This window comes from Desmodus rotundus, chromosome 8 (assembly GCF_022682495.2).
Source record: "Desmodus rotundus isolate HL8 chromosome 8, HLdesRot8A.1, whole genome shotgun sequence".
NCBI classification, from domain to species: Eukaryota; Metazoa; Chordata; class Mammalia; order Chiroptera; family Phyllostomidae; genus Desmodus; species Desmodus rotundus.
In genome coordinates this window covers 92276619-92298003 of record NC_071394.1, presented here as the reverse complement: position 1 = coordinate 92298003, position 21385 = coordinate 92276619, and the positions used below count along the sequence as shown (strand labels likewise).

The 21385-nt window shown below is 36.8% G+C and overlaps 1 protein-coding gene across 2 annotated transcripts in view; it reads right to left on the bottom strand.

The window, feature by feature from the left end:
* Window positions 1-21385, bottom strand: part of GRM7 (glutamate metabotropic receptor 7) — an 838973-nt gene that overhangs the window by 565967 nt on the left and 251621 nt on the right. For both annotated transcript variants that reach the window (XM_071222185.1, XM_024556576.3), the window contains exon 2: window positions 6799-7015. In XM_071222185.1, coding sequence (XP_071078286.1) covers window positions 6799-7015 — 217 coding nt within the window. The remainder of the gene's footprint in view (window positions 1-6798; window positions 7016-21385) is intronic.

Genomic DNA, 21385 nt, shown 5'->3' with positions numbered 1-21385 from the left:
ACAATATTGTTAAAAAAGCTTGGTTACTTTCCAAAGTAAGGTACCCCAAACAACGATGTTCTTTCCCTACCCAACAGACCAAGAAATTCTTTTGTTCAATAGAATTTTCTATATTTGAAAATATATTTAAAAATGAGCTATGTTCCCTTTCCCTACATTTTCGACTTCGATTACAGAATCCAATGACCTTTCTCTCCTTAGCATATGCAACAGGTAATACCCAAGCAGGTGTTTTTATCTTCAGATCTTTTCACATTACTCCATTTTGCTCAAGTCCAGTGAAGGTAAGTGGAAGAGATGAGAAGGAAGTTGTGAGGTATGTTTCCCCGTAGTCTGCTTCTTCATGCAGTGAAAACACTCTGTCATCATCTATTTCTGGTCCCATATCAGCAATGACAGTCCATTGCCCACAAGAAACCCATTCTTTGTACTCAGGATAATATGCATATGAGAATTGTCTGAACCAAAAGAAACCAGTTTTCTCAATAAATGTGTGGACTTTGCAACTCAAAGAGGCATGCCAGCTCCCAGTCAGTTACTGGGTGAGTTAGGGGCAGACCTAGTACTCTTTGGCCCCAAAACGAAATCATTTCTTGCAATAGTTCTCATGTTGTGTGGAAGAATGCTTTATATCATAGTAATTCAAGAGCCATAAGAGTTTTCAAAGCAATTCTATTTCTCTTATACCATTTAAATACAAAGAACATTAAACAATTTTATTTTTATTTTTTAACATGATTTTCTCTTCCTAAAAATGTCATTCGTCACTCCCATTTAAGTCAGCATTGGCTGCTAACTCCGTTTTACCTCTGAGGTTTGGCTTGGCATCTGCCTTGTCTTTCTTTGCAGCATGCCCCAAGGAGCTGTATTCAGTGCTTCACTTTTGCATTTCTACTCTTAGCAGATGTTATTTTTTTTGTCCTGTTGATGTTACTACTATAATTATTAGTCATCATTATTACCCTGGAACAGTATCTGACACGAAGTACTCAGATATGCATTTCATAGGCCTATGCCAGATTGCTCACCCCATTTTTCCTTCCCTAAAGTCAGTTTATTATAGCAGATTCATTATAACTGTAGAAAATCAAAAGTGGAAAAACTTCCAACAGTTTTATTGTACTAACTACAACCTTGGTGTCTTCAGCTATATTATTGATAGACTATTTTAAAATTCAATGTTCATTTATTGAGCCTAAAATATGTTGGACATTACCCTGGATATACTTTTGAAAGTCAAATACAACATAATACCAGTCCTTGATAAACATACATTATAATGGGAGAAGATAATTAGATTATAATGATTACAATGATATGCAAAAAATTATATGATAAAGTTATGCACAAGGTGTTATGGACTTATAGAAGTGACACTCTCAATTATAAAAATGAAAGTAAAAGTCAAATAATTGAAGTTAAGTCTGCCTAGATTAAGTACAAATATAATTTACTTAAATTATGATGGACAACTTACAAAATCATGTGGAGGCTAGAGAACCAAAGTCAGAACATGAGCTGAAGCAAAGGGTGTCTAGACTTTCAAAACTGAAGTCCCCCCAAAGTGGCACAGAACCAAGTTAGCCAGGGCACTGCTGCTGCTACTCCTAGAAATGGGAAGTCAGAGATTGTACTACTGCTGCCAACGCACCCTGGAGACCACATCCACCCTAAAACATGGTGTCCCTGTTGCTGCTGTGAACAAACTGGTTTCTCACTGTTCCTGCTCCTTCGTGTCCCTAGCTCTTGATCCATCTGTGGCAGATACTCTCACTAGCCACAGTTGGGATATATGGCTGTGCCTTAGCTCCAAGGAAGGCTGGGAACATGAATATCTGACCTTTTTAGCTCTACAGTGACACAGAGGCCCGTTCTCTCATCAAGAGAGACCATTCCCCATGACCATTCCCCATGAATTTATTCATAGAAATGAACTAAAAATATGCTGTTAAAAAAGACAAATGTACACACCACAATCCAAAATTAGACCATGAAGGACACTAAGTCAGGGATGTGAGAATTCTTGTGATTTCATATTTTGAAATTAAGTCCTTGAATTTTTAATACATATGCATAAACCAGAATCACTGAACACTTCATTAAAGAAACACTCCAACTGGATATTAAAATGTCTCATAGTTTTATATATTCACTATAAAACAGACAGAGACAAAGAAAAAGGGAAACTCCTCAAGCTCATCATAGATGGTGGTATTGAAAGTACACTCCTATTGTATCATATTGCTTTAAGTTTTGTGTGGGGTTAGTAAGAAGCAAGAATGGAATGATTCAGAGTGAGGACAACTATAATAAACCACAGCAAACAGATATAGGATATAATTTTTGGATCCACAAGTCACAAAATTATATATCATGAAAAATTATATATAATTCATTTACATGTTGTTTTTTCCTGAAAGGTTAAGGGGAAAATACAATTCTTCCTTCTCTCCTTCCCTTAACAAATATTTATTGAATGCCTTCTATAGCCAAAAATGAGGCTACATAACAGAGTCACAAGGCAAAGTCCTTGACCTCATAGAGGTTACAGCAAGGCAAGGAAGATTGACATGTAGCAGAATGAAAGAGAACATTGCATCTATGAAGGAAAGAGAAGCACAGAAATCTTTAATGAGAATAGAATCCATTAATAGGCAAATCCAAGTAGCACTAGCTCTAAAATAAAACAAAACTGAGACTAAATAATAGTTCTTACATAGTCAATTAAGCCTTCACCTAAGAACAGAGTATTCTAGGTCAACATAAAGTGTCAAATAAGCCCTGGCTAGTGTGGCTCAGTGGATTGAGCACTGGCCTGTGAACCAAAAGGTCACTGGTTTGATTCCCTGTCAGGGCACATGCCCGGGTTGCAGGCCAGGTCCCCAGTTGGGGGTGAACAAGAAGCTACCAATTGGTGTTTCTCTCACACAGTGTTTTTCTTCCTCTCTTTCTCCCTCACTTCTCCTCTCTCTGAAAATAAATAAACTCTTTAACTAAAAGTAAAAAAAAAAAATTAAAAGAGAGTCAAGTAAAAAGTTCTAGAGTTTATCTGAATAATAATAAATTTTATTTTATAAGACCAATTGAAATAAATCTATTAAATGATTGGCATGAAATAACAAAAGGCTAGCTCAAATGTTCTTCTAGGCCTTGGAAAGTTGACATGTGTCATAATACCATGGAGGTGACAAATTATTGCTATTTGTGAAGTAATATTTGTTGGATACTCTTTAAAATTGTCTGGCAAACTATATGAGTCATGTGTGATGTCCTTGAACCAAATTTGGTTCAAAATATCTGGAATATATTAGTGCCATATGCTATCATAAGCATTTACTTTGACCCTCACTTAGAAAAACAAGTCTTTATGTCTAATTTAAACTATTTAGGTTATTATGTTGACCTGAATTTAAAACATGCTGGAGTAAATATTCTCTTATTCTCTGTAATTTTAAGCAATAAATTGCTTTTGGTAATACTGCATGTGCATCCATTCAGATAAACAGGGTAATTTATGCAAATATAACTGTTCTACAAAAATCTCATCATCTGAGAAAAATCACATTACAGTCTTCTTGGAAGGTTCAACCAGGAGCAGTATTCATGCATATTTATGTCTCCCTTATTTATGAGAGAATTAGTTATTATTTTTAATCCTCACCTGAGGATATGTTTATTGATTTTAGAGAGAAAGGAAGTGGGGGTGGAGAGAGGGAGAGAGAGAGAGAGAGAGAGAGAGAGAGAGAGAGAGAGAAACATTGATGTAGGAGAGAAACATAGATTGGTTGCCTCCTGCATGCACCCTGACTGGGGACTGAACCCACCATTCACATATGTGCCCTGACCGGAAATTGAACACAACATTTTACACAACATTTTGGCACATGGGATGACACTCCATCTAGCTGAGCCACCCAGCCAGGCTAAAATCTTCTATGACTATATATGAAAGAAGAATTGTTGAGGTTTTCTTTGACAGTTTAAAAAAAAACCGTTTGTAGGCCTCCACGTTCCAAACAAATTAGATGGCCCCTATTGAAAGATGGCCTCTTTTCTCTGACATCATTGTCTTGAGTTGTTCTATAAGAGTTGGATAAAGGAGCACCATGGTGCTTACTTATGTCTATGCTACACTGACTCTCCTACACATGTATGTGGGATACTATCTTTCTTGAGGGTCAGTTTCTATAGTAAGCAGGCAAAGGAAAATACTGAACATTTAAAGTTATCCTTCAAAATTCCAAGCCCATATACTTCCAAGAAATTCCAATAGAGTTATTTTATTTATTCTGAATTAAACTATATTACTGTTTCTTTGAGAGGACATCAGAGGAAGTAGTTGGACCTTTTTAGAGGTCATGGAACATGAATATGTATGCTCACATTATGAGAGGCCCACAGAAGTAAAGCTGACTTAAAAAACAGTGGATCGTGTTTCCCACTTCAGGTTTTCTCTGACTTACCACACATCATTTAAATTGTGATTTTCCCTTCTTCTCTCTACTTCCCCTTTTCCTCTTGGGAAGATCAGAGGACACAGGAGTGTTTGCTAAGCACGTGAGTGAATTCATTTCAATGACTTCCATACATGATATAGTTCCAATGAAATTTATTATAAATACACACCAGGTATCATAACACTTATAGGAGAAGAGGAACTGATCTGCTAGGCATCACCTGAACACTCTGTTTTCCTGCATCCCTACAGCTGGTGTTATAGTTGCTCTCATCCTCAAGCGGAAGGGCTTTCAGACTAAAGGCTTTTTTCAAAAATGGCTTCCAATGATACAACACTTATTTTTGAGCTGCATCATTACAATGTAGGATTAGCTAAACATATGAGCTGGGGAGTTCAGACTACCAGGAGTCACTATATAGCAGACCCTGATTTAATATCTTAAGCGTTCACCAAGTGACACCAGGAAAATCAACCATGTAAAACTCACCACTAACCTGTCAATAGACAGGTCTATATCAGTCTTTTATAAAAGACACAGAGCAAACATTTGCCTCGATCCTGTGCTTTACTGAAAAGTTAACATAATTTCAATCTTATGAACACTGTAAATTTTATAACAAAATGAGTAGCACTCTTTGCTTCGTCCAGTACAATGTTCAACATTAAAGTGGAGAGCCATTTGCAGCAACAGAGCAAGAAGGTATCTGAACTTTACCTCTGAGCTTTAGAGTATTATTTTCTCTTTAGCATATCTTATCTATTATCTTTTATGTTCATATTTATGTTCATATTTCTAAATTAACCTCTAGCCTTGTTTTTGTCAAAGAAAGATTCAAAAAAAACAAGAAAGAAATAAAAGAATTGGTTATTGGAAATGATTAGTTATATCTTTAGGGCTTCATGTAGCTAATTGTTAATAAGTCATACAAATCTCAGCATAATGCTAGATCGAAGTTAAAACTTCCTTTCTAATCAGAAAGTTTCTAACTGAATTATACTAAAACATATTTCCCTTAGCAACAGGCGGGACTACAGTAGTAATTGAGACAGGCATGGAAAAGACACTGGAAACAAAAGGCCATGCCAACAGAACCAAGGAATGGGAGCACGTGTGTTTGTTTGAACCAGAAATGACTTTTAGGATGAGACCTCTTCATAATTAGGAGCTACCTAGTCAAAGGTGTTCAGAGTGAGAGCATTTCAGTCAGAAGGGAGAACATAAGAATGACTTGCATCTCCAGTGAATTTCTGAAATTAGGGCTAATGATGAGGCACCGAGTTAAAATCGTGGGATTTACAAGCAAATCCTGACTCCCATCTTTCAGTAACCATGTGCAAATATGCCACATATATGTGTGTAAGTATATCTGCAGCCTGAGAGCCCAACATCCCAGCCATGTCTTTGAGCTTGATGACACTTCTCCCTCATGAAAAGAACCTCTGTTTCTATTGCCCTGCTTGTCTGTCTTTACTGTTAGTTAACTATTCTGATCAATAACATCTTGGATCAGCTAAAACTCTTACAAACAAAACTAAGGACCTAACTTTGGCATAAGAACTGTACAAAAATATCAGGTACACGAATTATAATATATATTTACTACATCCAGTATTTCCAATGGAGAAGCCTGCATATTTATTGTTAGGATTCCTAAGTGTGAAGACTTTGTCTAATTTTTCAAAATCTGCCCAAATGAAGACCACTGGCCAAACATTCTAGCCTATTTCTTCCAATTTGAGCTAAATAAATAAACCTAAAAGAATCTTCTCCAAGTGCTACTTAATAGAACTGTCTTTCTCAAAATACTTTGTTTCAAGGGCTATTTGTATAAATACATTTTACTGCCTGAATAATTTATTTTTGTTTTGGCCAACTCAGCCAGAACCATCACTATTATGCAACTCTAAAGCAAAGTGCCACTGTGATTGGGTTATCACAATTCTAAACAATTCTCTCAATACTAGAGAGGAAAAAAGAAAGAGATCATGTGTTGAGAGGCACATGTAGTCACAAAGTTCTCAGGTTTCCAAATATAAGCACTAATGCCCACTATTACCCGTTAGCGCATAAGTAAGATATTGATTCAGGAACATATTTTCTTCTCTGCATCTCTCCCATTAATACTTTAAGGGACTTCAGTTTCACACTTCTGAAAATATTCTCTTCAAAGACAACAAAGTGCTATAAATAAAGACAGATCTACTTCACAGGCAGTGGGGAATGTGAGAGTAACTATAAGGTGATCATCTGTAGTGTTTGTTTAATAAAGTCTGAAAAGAACCCTACGAGCCACATACATTTGAAGAGGATCATTTTGATCATTGCAATCTCTTCCTACCTGCCTCTTTGGAAATCTGCATGAAGGATTCCACACCTTTCTCTCCATAACTTCCTTCAGATGCAAGAGTAGACACGTAATTCCAGCCTAGGGCCTTCACAATGTCTACCATGGCCTGGGCTTGGAAGGAATCAGGCGGAACCACACGGGAGAAGAAGTCATAGCGCCGGTCATCACTTAACTCAGGTGCTGTTGATGCATAACTAATCTGGGGGATCTGAAAAGACAAAAAGCACCACATGAGAGCACACCATCAGGATGTGAGAGACTCATTTATACTGACAACAATTTACCAAAAATATAGGACTTGAGTTCCAAAGAGGATGGGTGTGTTGGCAAAAACTGTATGTAATCGTAGAAAATACAACCCACAACTTCTTAAAAGCACAAAAGCATCTACTTTTGTGCCTTGGCCCTTTGTTTTCTCATCTTGGGAAGAAGGAATGAGGATTGCATGGGAGCCATATGAGTCATGGTGGTTAGAAGAAAATAATTTATAATCACCTGGCTACCATTTTGAATCATGCTTTACTTCTTATAAACTAACAGAAACAAAAAAAACCCCACAGCCTAACTGGAGTGTGTATAGAGGTTGTTGTAGTTGACACAGCTAATGGATATTGGTGGATGTCATTAGCCATCTAATGTTGATTGAGAGCTGATCACCTGTGAGGAAATATCTAAGCAAGTTACATGCATTATTTCATTTATTCTTCACAGGACCATTATGAAGTAGCCCAGTAACACCCTTAGACCCAGGCAAGGGGGTTTCCTGCCCCCCAAGGCCTTCACCTCGGTGGCCCTATCAAATTGGAACACTTTCTCACATTTTCTAAGTTCCCCTTTGGGTGCTGGGAAAGGGCTGGCAGTCCTGTCCGGGAGGAGTCACATGGGTCTCTGATTCCTGTTTCTTCCCCTTTAGAGAACTCTCTGACACTCAACTTCACATGAGATTAACCAGATGTTCCAAGGAATTCTAGAACTTGTGCCTGTGGGAATCACCCTAGGGTTCCATAGCAGAACCCTGGTTTTCAGGCAGGGAGTCTAATGAGCAGATTCCTCCCCTTGGCTGGTGCAGTGTTTATTTCTTAGAATTATGTGAGATTAGACTACTTGAGTAATCCTGACCTGCTGATTTTAGCAAAATCAAATTATGTATATAGAAAGAGGCCCTGAAAAAAAAAATGATTGCCTGAGATCCCAAATGACCTAGAGGAAACCCTAACGTAGCCCTAAAGTTAGGCTGAGGACCTAACTTTCACAATGCACTGCCCCCTAGTTCCTTCTTTTAATACAAGCATGCAGTAGACTATAATTGGTACAATTAATCTACCTGTAACAATGGGCAACTCCTACAAAATCCTGTTTGCAAACTCTCCCAGGACTTACCCCTGCGTTATCATACAGGTTTCTCAGGGATCTGAAGGCCACTTTTGATCTTTGCTCAGATGAAGCCCAACAGTCCAACTCTTTGCCCCAAAGAAGTCAATGCTACATTCAAATTGAGTCTTTCAGCCCTGAAAACTCTACTCCATCACAACCTATTTCTAGCCTTCCAGTGCAGTATGCCTAAAATTTACCCATTTGCCATTGTTTAAAGCTAGTTATCACTTCTGTGAACCTCATTTCTCCACTAACCTTTTTAGGTCTGCATTACAGTCAATTCCTTGCAGCCCACCAGATGCAGTTCTGTTCTAAGGCCAGTAGGGGGCAGGCTCTCTGTCTCTGACTCAAAGTGCAAAGCCAGAGTGAGAAAGGGTCAAAATCTCATGATGGGTCTTTACCTGAGTAACTCCTCAATTAGAGGGGTAGTGAGGTGGAGGGGAAATAAAATGGGATTTGCTATTGACAAGATGTGAATTAAAGCTTGATTTTTTTTTCACCAGTGTTTACTTTGGTGAAGTTATTTCACCTCAGTGACTTAGCTGCATCATTAGTATAAGATTGTTTTTGAGAGGAGAGGATAGGAATGTGCATTGGTTAGCATGATGCCTGTGACAGGGTAGGCAACTTAATACAAGGGATTAATGATAGTCAGAATAGAGAACAGTATGGATTTCCTAACTAAATTCACCCATTCCCCACATATGATTTCCCAATTCTCTATGACATGTTACCACAAACATTCCCCTCAAAATTCTAAGAACATGTTTACATATTTTCATCATTATTGGTTTAGAAATAATATTTTATTCAGCTCTTTATTATGTACCAACCATTTACTGAAGTTTTATATGCATTACCTAACCTAACCACCAGTGCATATTTTTTACTATACTATGCTGTATTATACTATACTCCACTATAATTAACTCATTTTACAAAAGAGGAAATTGGGACTTGAAAGTGGAATATGACCAGCAGCATGCAAGCCTGAAACTACCTAATACAAATTTCTGAACTCTGAACTATGATACCTAGCTGAATTGTTGCTGAAACATTTTAATGATAAGCATAAAACAAGAAAGGGCAATCGATTATCAGAGACCAGGCCAACTTCTGTCCACAGTACTGGCTACTGACTCACTAACAGTTATTTTATAGGTCACTCTTAAGGCTGTCATTCAAACATTTTATTAAAGATTATTAAATAAATTGAGTTGGCCAAAAAGTTTGTTTGTTTTTTTCTCTATAAGATGGCTCCAGTAGTGCTTAGTTTTTAACTTCATTCAAAATGACTTTGTTAGATTGTATTGTGACAACTGTCATATCAGTGTGCATTTAAAAAAGTATCAAAATTCATTAATTTTTGTGTAGCCATTTTATTATTAAAGATGGAAAACAATACACAACATTTTCCACATATTTTATTATTTCAAGAAAGGTAAAAACACATCTGAAACACACACACACACACACACACAAGACTTGTGTAGTATATGGAGAAGATACTATGACTGATCAAACATGGCAAAAGTGGTTTGCAAAGTTTCGTGCTGGAGATTTCTTGCTGATTGATGCCCCATGGTCAGGTAGAGCAGTTGAAGTTGACAGTATCAAACGGAGACATTAATTGAGGGCAATCAATATTATACCACACGGGAGATAGCCAACATACTCAAAATATCCAAATCAATGAAGTTACTGGTGAAAACAAAAAAGGTGTCTTTTATTTTATGGAAAAAAACTACACAAACTTTTTGGCCAACCCAACATTAATAGAAAGATTTCCCTAAGATTCATTCATAGTTATGAGGTTATAAATTTTAGGTAAATAACATACCAACTGAATAAAGGCTTTGGGCAGAAAAATAAAAGGAAAGAAGGAGGGAAGGAGGGACTGTGGGAGAGAGGAAGAAAGAGAGGTGGTGAGAGACCTTCTCTTACAAGAAACAAAAAGGAAGGAAGCAAAGCAGGTCAACACATTTACATCAGTTTCAATTTGTGGAAACGTAAAAGCTTCATGCAAATACACGGAGGTCTTTCCTGCTAAAATCCCTTTCTACCTTTGAATGAGTTCTAATAAGATACACCCAGCTGTCTACTTGAATTTGCATTTATGTAGCTGCTGTAAAATATCAGAATTGTGAAGTACCCCAGTGCAAATGCATTTTTGAAACTGCCCCAAATTTCAGTTATGAAAATCCTAGGGAAACAGATTTCTGTCCTCCCTACCATGCACCCTTTGAAAACAGCTGCTATCTGTGGTCTCTCCCTTCTGCTATAAACAAGAAATACCTCCTGGCTTAAGACTCATATGTCTCTTTAGGATCATTCACACATTCTGTATCCAACAACACTTATTTCTCCACTATGCTTAAATGATGCTAGACTAGGGAATAAAGGACCAAATAGTTTCCATCTGTGAGATAAAAACCCAGGGTTGGACAAAAGTAGGTTTACAGTAATGAGTACACAAAACAGAGTTTATTCTTATAGTATTATTAATTATTTCACTATTTCCCATATCAACAATTGTAAGCCTACTTTTAACCCACTCTGTATAGCTATACATAGAATATCCCTCCTAGCAACAGAGATAAAGAACTAGAAGAATCTATGTCACCTATCAAATATGTTGTCCTGTAATTCTTTGGCTATTATGCTGCATATTTAGTTACTTGTTTTCAGACTAATGTTGAAGCCTACAGAGTAATTATTTTGAAGTATGTATTATAACTAGTACTTAAAACTGACTAAACTATTATTAATCTTTAGTGATTAACTTCCACACTCTCTTCCATCTCTAGCTGTACTTTCATTTCCTGCTGCTAAAACCCTCCCCTCCTGTCAGTCTCCTATGGAAATGCAAAACTGATCTTTTAATGAAGATAATTTAGTATGGGAACATTTCAGCTATAGAAAAATAGATGTTCCATCTCTCCTTGAGACTTCCTTGCTCCAATTTAAAAATTTAAACACCTTTGATCTTTAACATAGAATCAAATTTTTCAACTTATTTTAGTATTCTTTACTTCATAAAAATTTGCCTATCACACAAAAATAGTGTTATTCATGAGTATCAGATAGAATTAAAAATTTATATAGTATTTGTTTAGTTTTTACTTTTATTTAGAAAAATAGTAATACATATTATTTATGAAAATACAGAAACAAAAATGAAAATAACTTTAATGACTTCATCCCTGCTAATATTTGCTATACCTCTTTATCATTTTTGCATGCATGTGGGTGAGCACATATATATATTGTTATAAAAATATGAATCTTAATCTCTTCTTTCCATGCCCCTCCCCCATTTATCTTTCTCTCTTTTTCTGGTTGCATACAACCTTATTTTTTGTAGTTGTTCTACAAAAACTAAGCCTAAGTTAAATCTAATCTTTATTAAATATTTAAACATCTTTCAACTTTTCATTATCTCTAGAAGTTAACAAAATATCCCAACAGTTGATTCAAGTCCTATAGCAGTATTTCAGGTTTACACTGAAATATTTCCCTATGTGAAAATTACTTGGGGTTGTACTATCAGGTAAACCAAACATCTATATTTTTCCTCCAAATGGTTAACTATTTGGTCCAGCAATATATATTAAATACTAATTATTTACTGATAGAAAAAGCCATCTCTTGTCACATCTCTTCTCATACTTATTAAATATGATATTAAATCTTTTACCTACCCTTGAATATTTGGGATGTATTCTCTGCTATTTCACTTCTCTGTCATCTGAGTCTTGGGCCAGTGTTTTACTACTTTTATTCTTATAAACTTAGAGTTTTTAGGGCTATATTAATTGGAAAATATTCTGTCTTCATAACTGCTCTTTTAAAAAATGACCGTGAGTAATCACACGTTTCATTTTACAGCTGAACTATAGCACAATTTTTTCAAATTTATAATAAACTTCCATTAAGATTATGATAATACATTATACTTACAAATTAATTTGGGAAGAATTGATATATTTACAATATTTTATTTTCCACTATGGGAAAATATTTATTTTCATGCATTCCATTATTCACTCTTGTCTTTTAGTAAAATTTTATAATTGTCTCCACGTAGCCCTCACACATTGTTAATTTTATTTCTAGATAATCGTTATTTTTATTGCCGTATGGGTGATAACAAATTTTCATTTTATTTTCTATTGCTGGTATATAGGAGTCAATTAATTTTGTACATTTGGTTTACAACTTACACACATGTTGAAATTTATATTAGTTCTAAGAGCTTCCAGTTTACTTTCTTGGGACTTCTCAGTAAACAAGCCACATTAAATGAATTCACTTAGTTTTATTTCCTAATTATATAAGATAGAATTTCCAGGAAAACAAGAATAATAGTGGTAAAAACCATTCTTTTTTTGCCCTGCCTGGTGTAGCTCAGTGGATTGAGTGTTGGCCTGTGAACCAAAAGGTCACTGGATGGATTCCTAGTCAGGGCACATGCCTGGGTTGTGGGCCAGGTCCCCAGTAGGGGGCATTCAAGAGGCAACCACAGGATGATGTTTCTCTCCCTCTTTCTCCTCCCTTTCCTCTCTCTCTAAAAATAAATAAAATCTTTTAAAAAATAGTTTGCTTTTTTCCTATTTCTCTACACTGAACATTTAAAATCAATTGGCATTTATTCTAATTTCTCATCTTGAAAAATGTATAGCCAAATGAATAATGAAGATTATCAGTTAAAATTTTACTTCACCAAAATACAATCTTAACTAAACTTATAGTACCATGAGTGTCTTCAAATAGTTGAAAAAGTATACCCCTTCAACAATTCTCTTCTGCAAAGAAATCAGTTATTCCTATTATTTCCCCGAAGATATGAATCAGGTAATGCTGATGGCAAGACAGAAAATCAGTTTCAAATAATCAAGTTTTTGAAACAGCGGTTCTCACATCTTAGTTATCATTTAAACTTCATGTAGCAGTCAACGTCCCTAACACTCTTGAACACCAAAACACAAATGGAACAAAAACAGCAAAACCATCATTCTGCAAGTAATCAGATGCAACATTTCCCAAATTTATATCTTTCTCTTAATACAGCAAGAAAAATCCCAATTTACTGTTTCTGGTTAACCTTTGAAATATTTATTTAAGGCCCTAAAATTCCTGTAAATCTAAGAGAAAGAAAACTAGGGAAAAACCAATTACAAAAATAATTAAAACAGACACTTAAATAACATATATCCTCTATATCTTATAGATATTTTCAAGTCACCAATATTCACATCTCATCAATACAAGTGGTTGTGGTGACTGAATTCTTTCAGTGGACTAAAAGAATATAATCGTAAGTAAAAGTATATGTAATTAGTGTCATGCACCAGTCACTAGGAGGAGCTCAAGGCTCTTTCCTAACCTCTCTCAGGTGTGCCCTGGAAAACATGAATTTATAGGAAGGTCAGTTGATCAGTTCCTCTGGAACACTGCACGTTTCTCTGGTAACAAGTGTCACAGCTGTCATTAAACAATTATCTGTATAATTGTCTGTTTATTGCTCTCTCCTTACTAGAAGAATATTCACCCTCGTGGAGGGCAAGGGCCTTGCTCATCATTTTATCGCCACTGGATAGAACTGTATGTGCCAGGACAGAATAGGAACCTGATCAATATTTGTTGAATAAAAAAGTGAGCTAGTAAGTGAATGAATGGAATCATCCTGAGAGAACAGAGTCTCTTATCCACTTAGTTGATGTGGCTTCCACAGCACTTGGAAGTTACCCCTGCCTTGGGCAGGCCTAAGGCAGGCAGCTTTAGGCAGAATAGCAAACACTTTTTCTTGCTCATCCTTCTCCTTGGCACACTTTTCCCTGGGATTTCTTTCCTCATCATGGAAATGTAGGACAAGGAGACACTGGATGAGGATTCAAAGGTAACGGGACTAAGGAGTCGTTTAGACTTCTCACTCTGTTGCTTCTCTTAGGCCTGAGACCTGACAGCTCCAGGCAACATATATACCACAGTGGCTGGAGCTGAGCCTAACTCTTCAAAACGCACTTGGATGTATTGTTTAAACAATGTGATTCTGCCCTGCTGTCTCCTTAGCTTTTCTCCCTTCTGGAACCTGGCTTGGCTAGCAGATGCAAGGCAGAATTAGTGTGCTCTGTTCCAGTTAAATGCCTTTACTTTAGTTGACATTGTTATTACCAGATCAAAATAGAAAAAAAAGCTAAAGGAAAGCGAATCTAGAGAAAATAATTCTGTGTCATTTCTAATACATGCAAAATCAAATAACACAAATGCATGATGCATTTTCACTTTCCAAGTGTTGACAAGATTGAAGTCTTCTAAATGTCATGTTATCTCATGACCGCTACAGTCAAACACTAGGCTACGGGAGCTCACGAATTGAAAACGTACCCTTTTAGTCACATCTTTGTGTCAAAATTACTGAAGACCCAAGACCAGGTGTGGACTCGATTACATTAATATACATATTTTTGAAATGCAATTGCCCCTACTACTCCACACAAACTTGACTCTCATAAAAATAAATTTCTAAAAATTTTTAAAAACAAGTATTTATTTAAAAAAATGAAAGATCTGAAATTGGTTTCATGCATTTTGAGCTACTTCGCCTTCCCATTACAAGGGTAGTACCTATGACAAGGTCAGCCACCTGAACATCTTATTTCGGGAAAGCTGAATGAGGGCTTTGGTTCCACATTCCTGGGGAAGTTGCACAGCTAGGAAAGGCAAAACAAAAAGTGCTAACACTTGTTCAGAGGGCAGTTTCCATAAACCTTGTAAAAGGCAATTTTTGGAAGTATCATGTGCAATTAAGATAATGCTTCAGTGTACCTGTTGAGATATTAATGAACTCCCAGTGGGGCACTATTAAACTCACGGTCGGCAGTAATTCCTCTCTTAGTTCTTATTAAGCTTTATTGATATGGATCCCTAAAAATGGAAAAGGGTTAAATAAACCTTTCAAGCTCCTTCTTTGAAGTATCATTCCCTTCAATTTGTACTTACCATTTTCTAGATAACATCTCTGCTCACATTAGGATGGTTGGACTTTAATTCTAATGGGTGATAGTTTTTATTTCAAAGTATTGAATAATGGTTTTCAATTAGTTAAAAATCCGGAGTTTCACTCCACTTTAAACTACTCATGACAGAGATTACTATCAAGTATTGAAACTCTGTTTCCTTTGCCTTTTTATTTGTGTGTGTATGTAGTATAGATACTCTGAGTCCTCTGTAGATTGGAGAATTGTTTCCACCCATATCTCCATAGCATTCAATGACAAAGTGCAATAGAGACCTTGGCCCTCCAATATGAGACCGCAGAAATCATTGGCATATACTTTTCTAGAAGAACAGAGAGATGAAAAAGAGGAAAATTATTTTTATGACTTGTCAGGGTTCATACATGTCTATGAATTATCTCTGGCCAGTAGCCCTGTAAATCACTGTATATTAAGAAACAAAAAAGTAATCAAAGTATGTGTTTAGTATTTCTCATACTTATTAAATACGATCCTGGACCTCTTTCAGGCCCCAAGGGCCAGAGTCTCATGCCTTGAGGTTTCCTTTACCAAACACTAGTGACTGACTTATGAGGTATTCCACTAGCAATAAAAGTGTCAAATCTCCATAGAGCAGGGTTTCTGGACCTTGTATTATTGACGTCTGAAGGCAGCGAGTTCTTCGTTGTGGTGAGAGAGGGGCCAGCCTGTGCAGTGCGGGATGGTTAGCCGCATCCCTGACTTCTACCACTACGTGCCCCAGCACATCCTGCAGCTGTCACAGTCGAAATGACAGCGAACAAGGCAAAATATCCACACGTGTGTGTTGGTGGGGAGGGCAATGCAAAATCGCCTCAGTTGAGAAGCACTGGGTTACAGCTTTGTCTGCACAGAAGGACACAATTGCAGTCATAACACTGTGGTCACAAAGTGACGATGAAAGGAAGAGATATTTCTAACGTCTTGTACACTGTTATACTCTCCATATTTTCCTTCCCACTTGCCAATCTTTCCCAATTGTCAGAGGTCTGTGTGTTTCCCAGCACCTTCCATCACCTGGTCTCTGGGCAGAATGCGCAATGTGTGTGCTGCTGAAATGCTCCGTCCTTTACCGGTACTCAGCCTGGAGCTTCTTAATGTGAAGAAAGACTTTTTATCAGGAGAAAATGAAATTAAATCCAAACTTATTTTCTCCCTGAGAACTGCTGCCACCTTTTTAAGTATGCTACAGTCCAAAAATCTTGGTTATTTAGGATGGTTGAAAGTGAAGAGTTATATTTTATTGAATATTGATTGCAGTAAACTATGTGCTATGCTCCACGTGAATCCCAATTTCCAAAAAGTTAGAGCAGGATACGGAGCACTTAGCAGGACTGCTCCTGAAAGTGCTGTAATCGTCACCTAAGGATTCAGAAGCCACTTCCAGGGTCTGGCGGGGCTGCAAGCACATTCATTTTCATTGGGTGAGGATACAGACGTGCCAGAAGGTGAAGTTAAATCTGCACTGATCCTTTGATTCCCTGAAAGCAGCTTACATGACAAAATTTTCTTTATTTACCTTTTTACCCTTATAAAATGGAGGGAAAGCAAGGTTGTTGATTTTAGCTTTTAAATGCCTCACATTTCCAGTAAACAAGCATTTAGTTACCATTTGTTAAAACAAAAGAGACAATTCATAAGATTTCTGCACAATAAATAATTCCTTATCATTTAATTCAGATAATACAATATTACACACCAGTTATATAGTGTATCACCAGTGTATCACTAGTTAGTTTTCAAATTTGTAAAATTTAGCAATTGCAGACACAATAATTAATGAGAGACCCGCTTTGGAGGATGCAACAATCTAATACACACACACGCACAAAGACAGATAGGTTCTATAAAGAAAACAAAGCCGTTTAATAAGAGAATGACTTAGATGGCACTGTAAATAAGACACCAAGTAAAATTTGAGTTAAGTGTAAATTAGCACTTTAAAGGCTCCAAAAAATTCTAAAGCACATGTACACTAAAAACATTAAATTTATTCCAAAATATATCTGTAATCAAATTTATCAGAGCAGCCTTAATTTTATAGAACAAAAGCATTTACTTCTCTGTGGGCTTTTCTTGCTTTGTATAGGTCTGAAATACCTACTTGATATATTTGCTTAATAAATTCTAGTAGTATTTCTCCAATATCCGGGTTGATTATATCCAAACTTCTTTGGGCAATTTACCCTGTCTCTCTCCAGCTACACAAACCATCTCCTCTTCTTGCTGCTCATCACTCTTTGCCATTCCTCAGCTTTAATCTCATTCTTATATTACCACATGTGTGGGACAAGATCCTTGAAGAGAGAAACTGTGTCTAAATATTCTTTCATGTGTCCCATCATTGTAAGACTATACAAGTGTTGGAGTTTTACTGGCATTTGAAAATCACGAGTAAGGATATTTTTGGCTGTAGGTAACATATTACTCAATTAATAATGACTTAGATAATAAAATCACTAAATAAATCTGGATACAGCTCATTTCCAGATTGGCTTAGTGACTCAACAATGACGGGCCATTGAGTTTACTTCCCTGAAGTCCTCTTAGTTCTTGTCTCAGACTCAGAAGGCACTTCCTCTCTTCTGTGTATCATGCCTTATATGACATCATTAAAAAGGAAAGGCAGAGGCAATGGGGCGGGGTGGGGGATCTAGCAAACCAAGGCTTTCTCTTCTTATCTATTTGGCTGTTGATCAAGAAAGAATTTTCATTTTTCTGAAATATTCTACCCCTCACTATATTTTCCTTACATCTTGTTGGCTGGAAGTGTGTCACATTATCTTCCCTTCTCCAGACAATGGCAAAAAGAAAAAACAAACAAACAAGACTGCCATAATTGGCTTATGATTCAACCTCCGAGGAAGGATTCCCATCTGGGTTCTCTGGGAGGGAACAAACAAGTAAGTAAATGATTGTTTGGCAGACAAGTAACTGTGCCATGGCAACTATGTAGTCACCGTTTTTAATTAATATGAGTTTGACAAGCTTGTAGGCATCTAAGACTGGAGAGCATTATGCTAAGTGAAATAAGCCAGGCGGTGAGGGACAAATACCATATGATCTCACCTTTAACTGGAACATAATCAACAGAAAAAAAAAAAACCAAACAAAATATAACCAGAGACATTGAAGTTAAGAACAATCTAACAAATAGCCAGAGGGGAGGGGGGAGGAGATAGTGGGGAGAAGGGTTTTCAGGTACTATAAAGGACACAGGGACAAAACCAAGGGGGAGGGAGGAGCAGGGGAGACAGGTGGGTTTGGCTGGGGTGGGGTAGAGGGGTGGGGAGAAAATGCAGACAACTATAATTGAAAAACAATAAAATAATTTTAAAAAATGCATAAATAATTCCACACATGCATCTATGCCTTTTCACTAGTCAAATAATGGGACATATATGTGGCTTTCACAAAATATATTTGGTCATAATCCTTTTTCCCCAGAATCTCTGTTGCAGTCTTATATAATTGTTGTTGCCCAGAAACCACTTTGGTGGGGGAAACTGTTTTAAATAAATTACTGAAAGGTCACTGAGGAGAAAATAACCATATAACACAGGAAGTTTGGAGAAAGTATGAACAAGAGTTTTTTTCCAGCTAGTTAGAGGACAGGAGGCAAATATCCTCTAGCAAAGAACCGAAGGAAAGTCTGTCCTGGGGAAGAGAATGGTGAGAACAAAGGCAGAGTAAATAAGATGTGGGGTTTTGTTGAAGAAAGTAGAGAGAAAGTATATGGCTTGAAGGTAGGAACCATAATTCCACTTGATTTACAGCAAGAGAAAAGTATAGGGCAAGGTGATAAAATAAAATTAATCCCTTTCTAAATTAATTTTGTTTCTTCTGCTATTATAATAACCTCTCATACGGAATAATAAAACATACATAATCTTTTCTAACATCCATTACTGCACACTTGGAAGAATAGTTAGCTGATACACAAACAGAAATCCTAAGGGTTACTAAGTTCCAAATACCTCCTTGAGTAATAACAAGTGAAGAAGCCCCTTCATTCTGAACCAGCATCACTCAGCAGTGATTCAGTTAGACAAAATGTCATTGTTTCTTCAACAAGGTCTCTGTAACAAAAGACTTTTATGGACTCATCTGCTACTGGAAGCACACTATTCCCTGTTGTTAAGGGATATAAGGAATTGCTCACTTTGTCACTAAGGATCTCCCCTTCCTGCAGACACAGAGACTGGGGGAAGAAGCAAAGCTGGGCTTTTGTCTAGTTTTCTCTGTTGTTCTTCCTAGTTCCTAGATGGCAATAGGATAGGAAAGAGAACAAATTGTAAAGCTTTTGGAAAAGTAAAGTCTTAGCCAAGATTCAAAATGTTAGTGAAGTTCATCCAGGATTAATAGAGCTTGATATAATGATGAAATATTTGAGTTTACATTAAACAGAACTGTAGACTGTAAGCCAGTGGAGTTTGTATTGGCTCCTGCACTCATGCTTTTCATTAGCCCAGACAACCCCCTTCTACAAAGAAAGTTTTTTTTTCCCCCATCCCTATTTTAGCTAAAGCTTTTGGGACCTAGAATGTGTTCCTTGGTTAACTAAGTGTGTGAAAAAATACCTCCTGTAAAATTGCCAAAGTATTTTTCAGGCTGAAAGAGCCTGGTGGGTTCTCTTCACTGTACATTGTCGAAAATAATTATTTGCTCTAGAATTTATCATTTTAATATTCCTTCCCTACATCCTGCAATTTCCGCTATCACATGCGCTGCCACTATATCATCTTCCGATTACCATGATTGCATTTTTTTTTACATGTAATTGCATTTTTGGTTGACTGCTTCCTGTGGAGACAGAGGAGAGAGAATGTCATCAATGGTGGCAACAGAAGCTGTGTTTTAACAAGGTTGCTTCAGGAAAGATTTTGTGATGGAGCTGCTAATCCTTTCCGTGATGCACGGACTCCTGTGACTGGACTTGGACATTTTCCCCTCTTTCTGATCTTATCCTTTAGATGCCAGGTTGCAAGGATGAGGTGTTTCAAATGGTCCAGGATGGGATGTTAGTGCTAATGGAGTCAGATGTCTACTTTTACAGAGAGCAACAATTTTCAGAGAGGGAAAGTAATTTACCAAAAGTCATATTGCCATAATGTTACTGAGAAACTAGAATCACATCTTTTGATTAGGTACTGTAGTGATGTTTCCCCAAATCCATATTGTTGTAAGTGTTCAGTTCCTCTGCTTATTATATTTCAATATGAGTCTCATTTTTATTTTTAAGCAATATCAATTATAAACTGGTTACGCTGCAAAAATAGAAAACTAAAAAATGGTTGCTCAAAAATATTACTTTCTCACATACAATAAGCAGAGAGTTAAACAGTCCAGAGCTGTCACAGCAGCCCTATGGCCACCAGGGACCCAGGCTTTTCTATTTCTCTCAATTCCACCCTCTGTGACACTTAGGATCCCAGATGCTGCCAGAGCTCCAGCAATTATGGACTCATTCCAGGCAACAAATGGGAAATGTGGAAAAAGAGGAAGAAACACATTTTCCAGTTGGTTGAAGTCCTTCCAAGGTACCGTCTTGGGTTGCATACAATACAACCATCTCTATATGGTTATCCCAAACAGTCTTGTGGTCACACCTAGTTGCAAGAAAAGATTTTTGAAAAATGTATTCTTTAGCCATTTACATTGCACCTTCTCAACACCCCCTACCCAACAATAAAACTTAGGTCTACTAATAAAGAAGAGGAAGAAGTAGAAACAGAGAGGCCATCATCTGCTATAATCTTGAAGGACAGACAAGAGGTGGCCATGTACATCTCTAGGCCAGAGAATGGTGAATAGATATAATTGAAAAATTTAGATCTGATTTAATCAATCTTTAAAACAATTGTATACAAGGCAAATAAGACACAGTCAGTGGTCAATAACACCCTAATAGGATGGTAACCATAGATAGACCATAAATGATAAGTGATGTTGGAAGCACTCGTTCATTAGGATTATCTTATAACGACCCCCAAACAGTACTCCTATTTACATGAGGAAAAACTGGTGTGCTTCTAACATCACAGCCTTTTTAACTTCCCAATTCTTCTGCTGTGAACATCCATAAAAGTTTACCCATGAATTTCTCCCACACAAGACTGTTTTTAAATATTTTTAATATGGGCAAGTTTAATACTTATTTTTAAAAA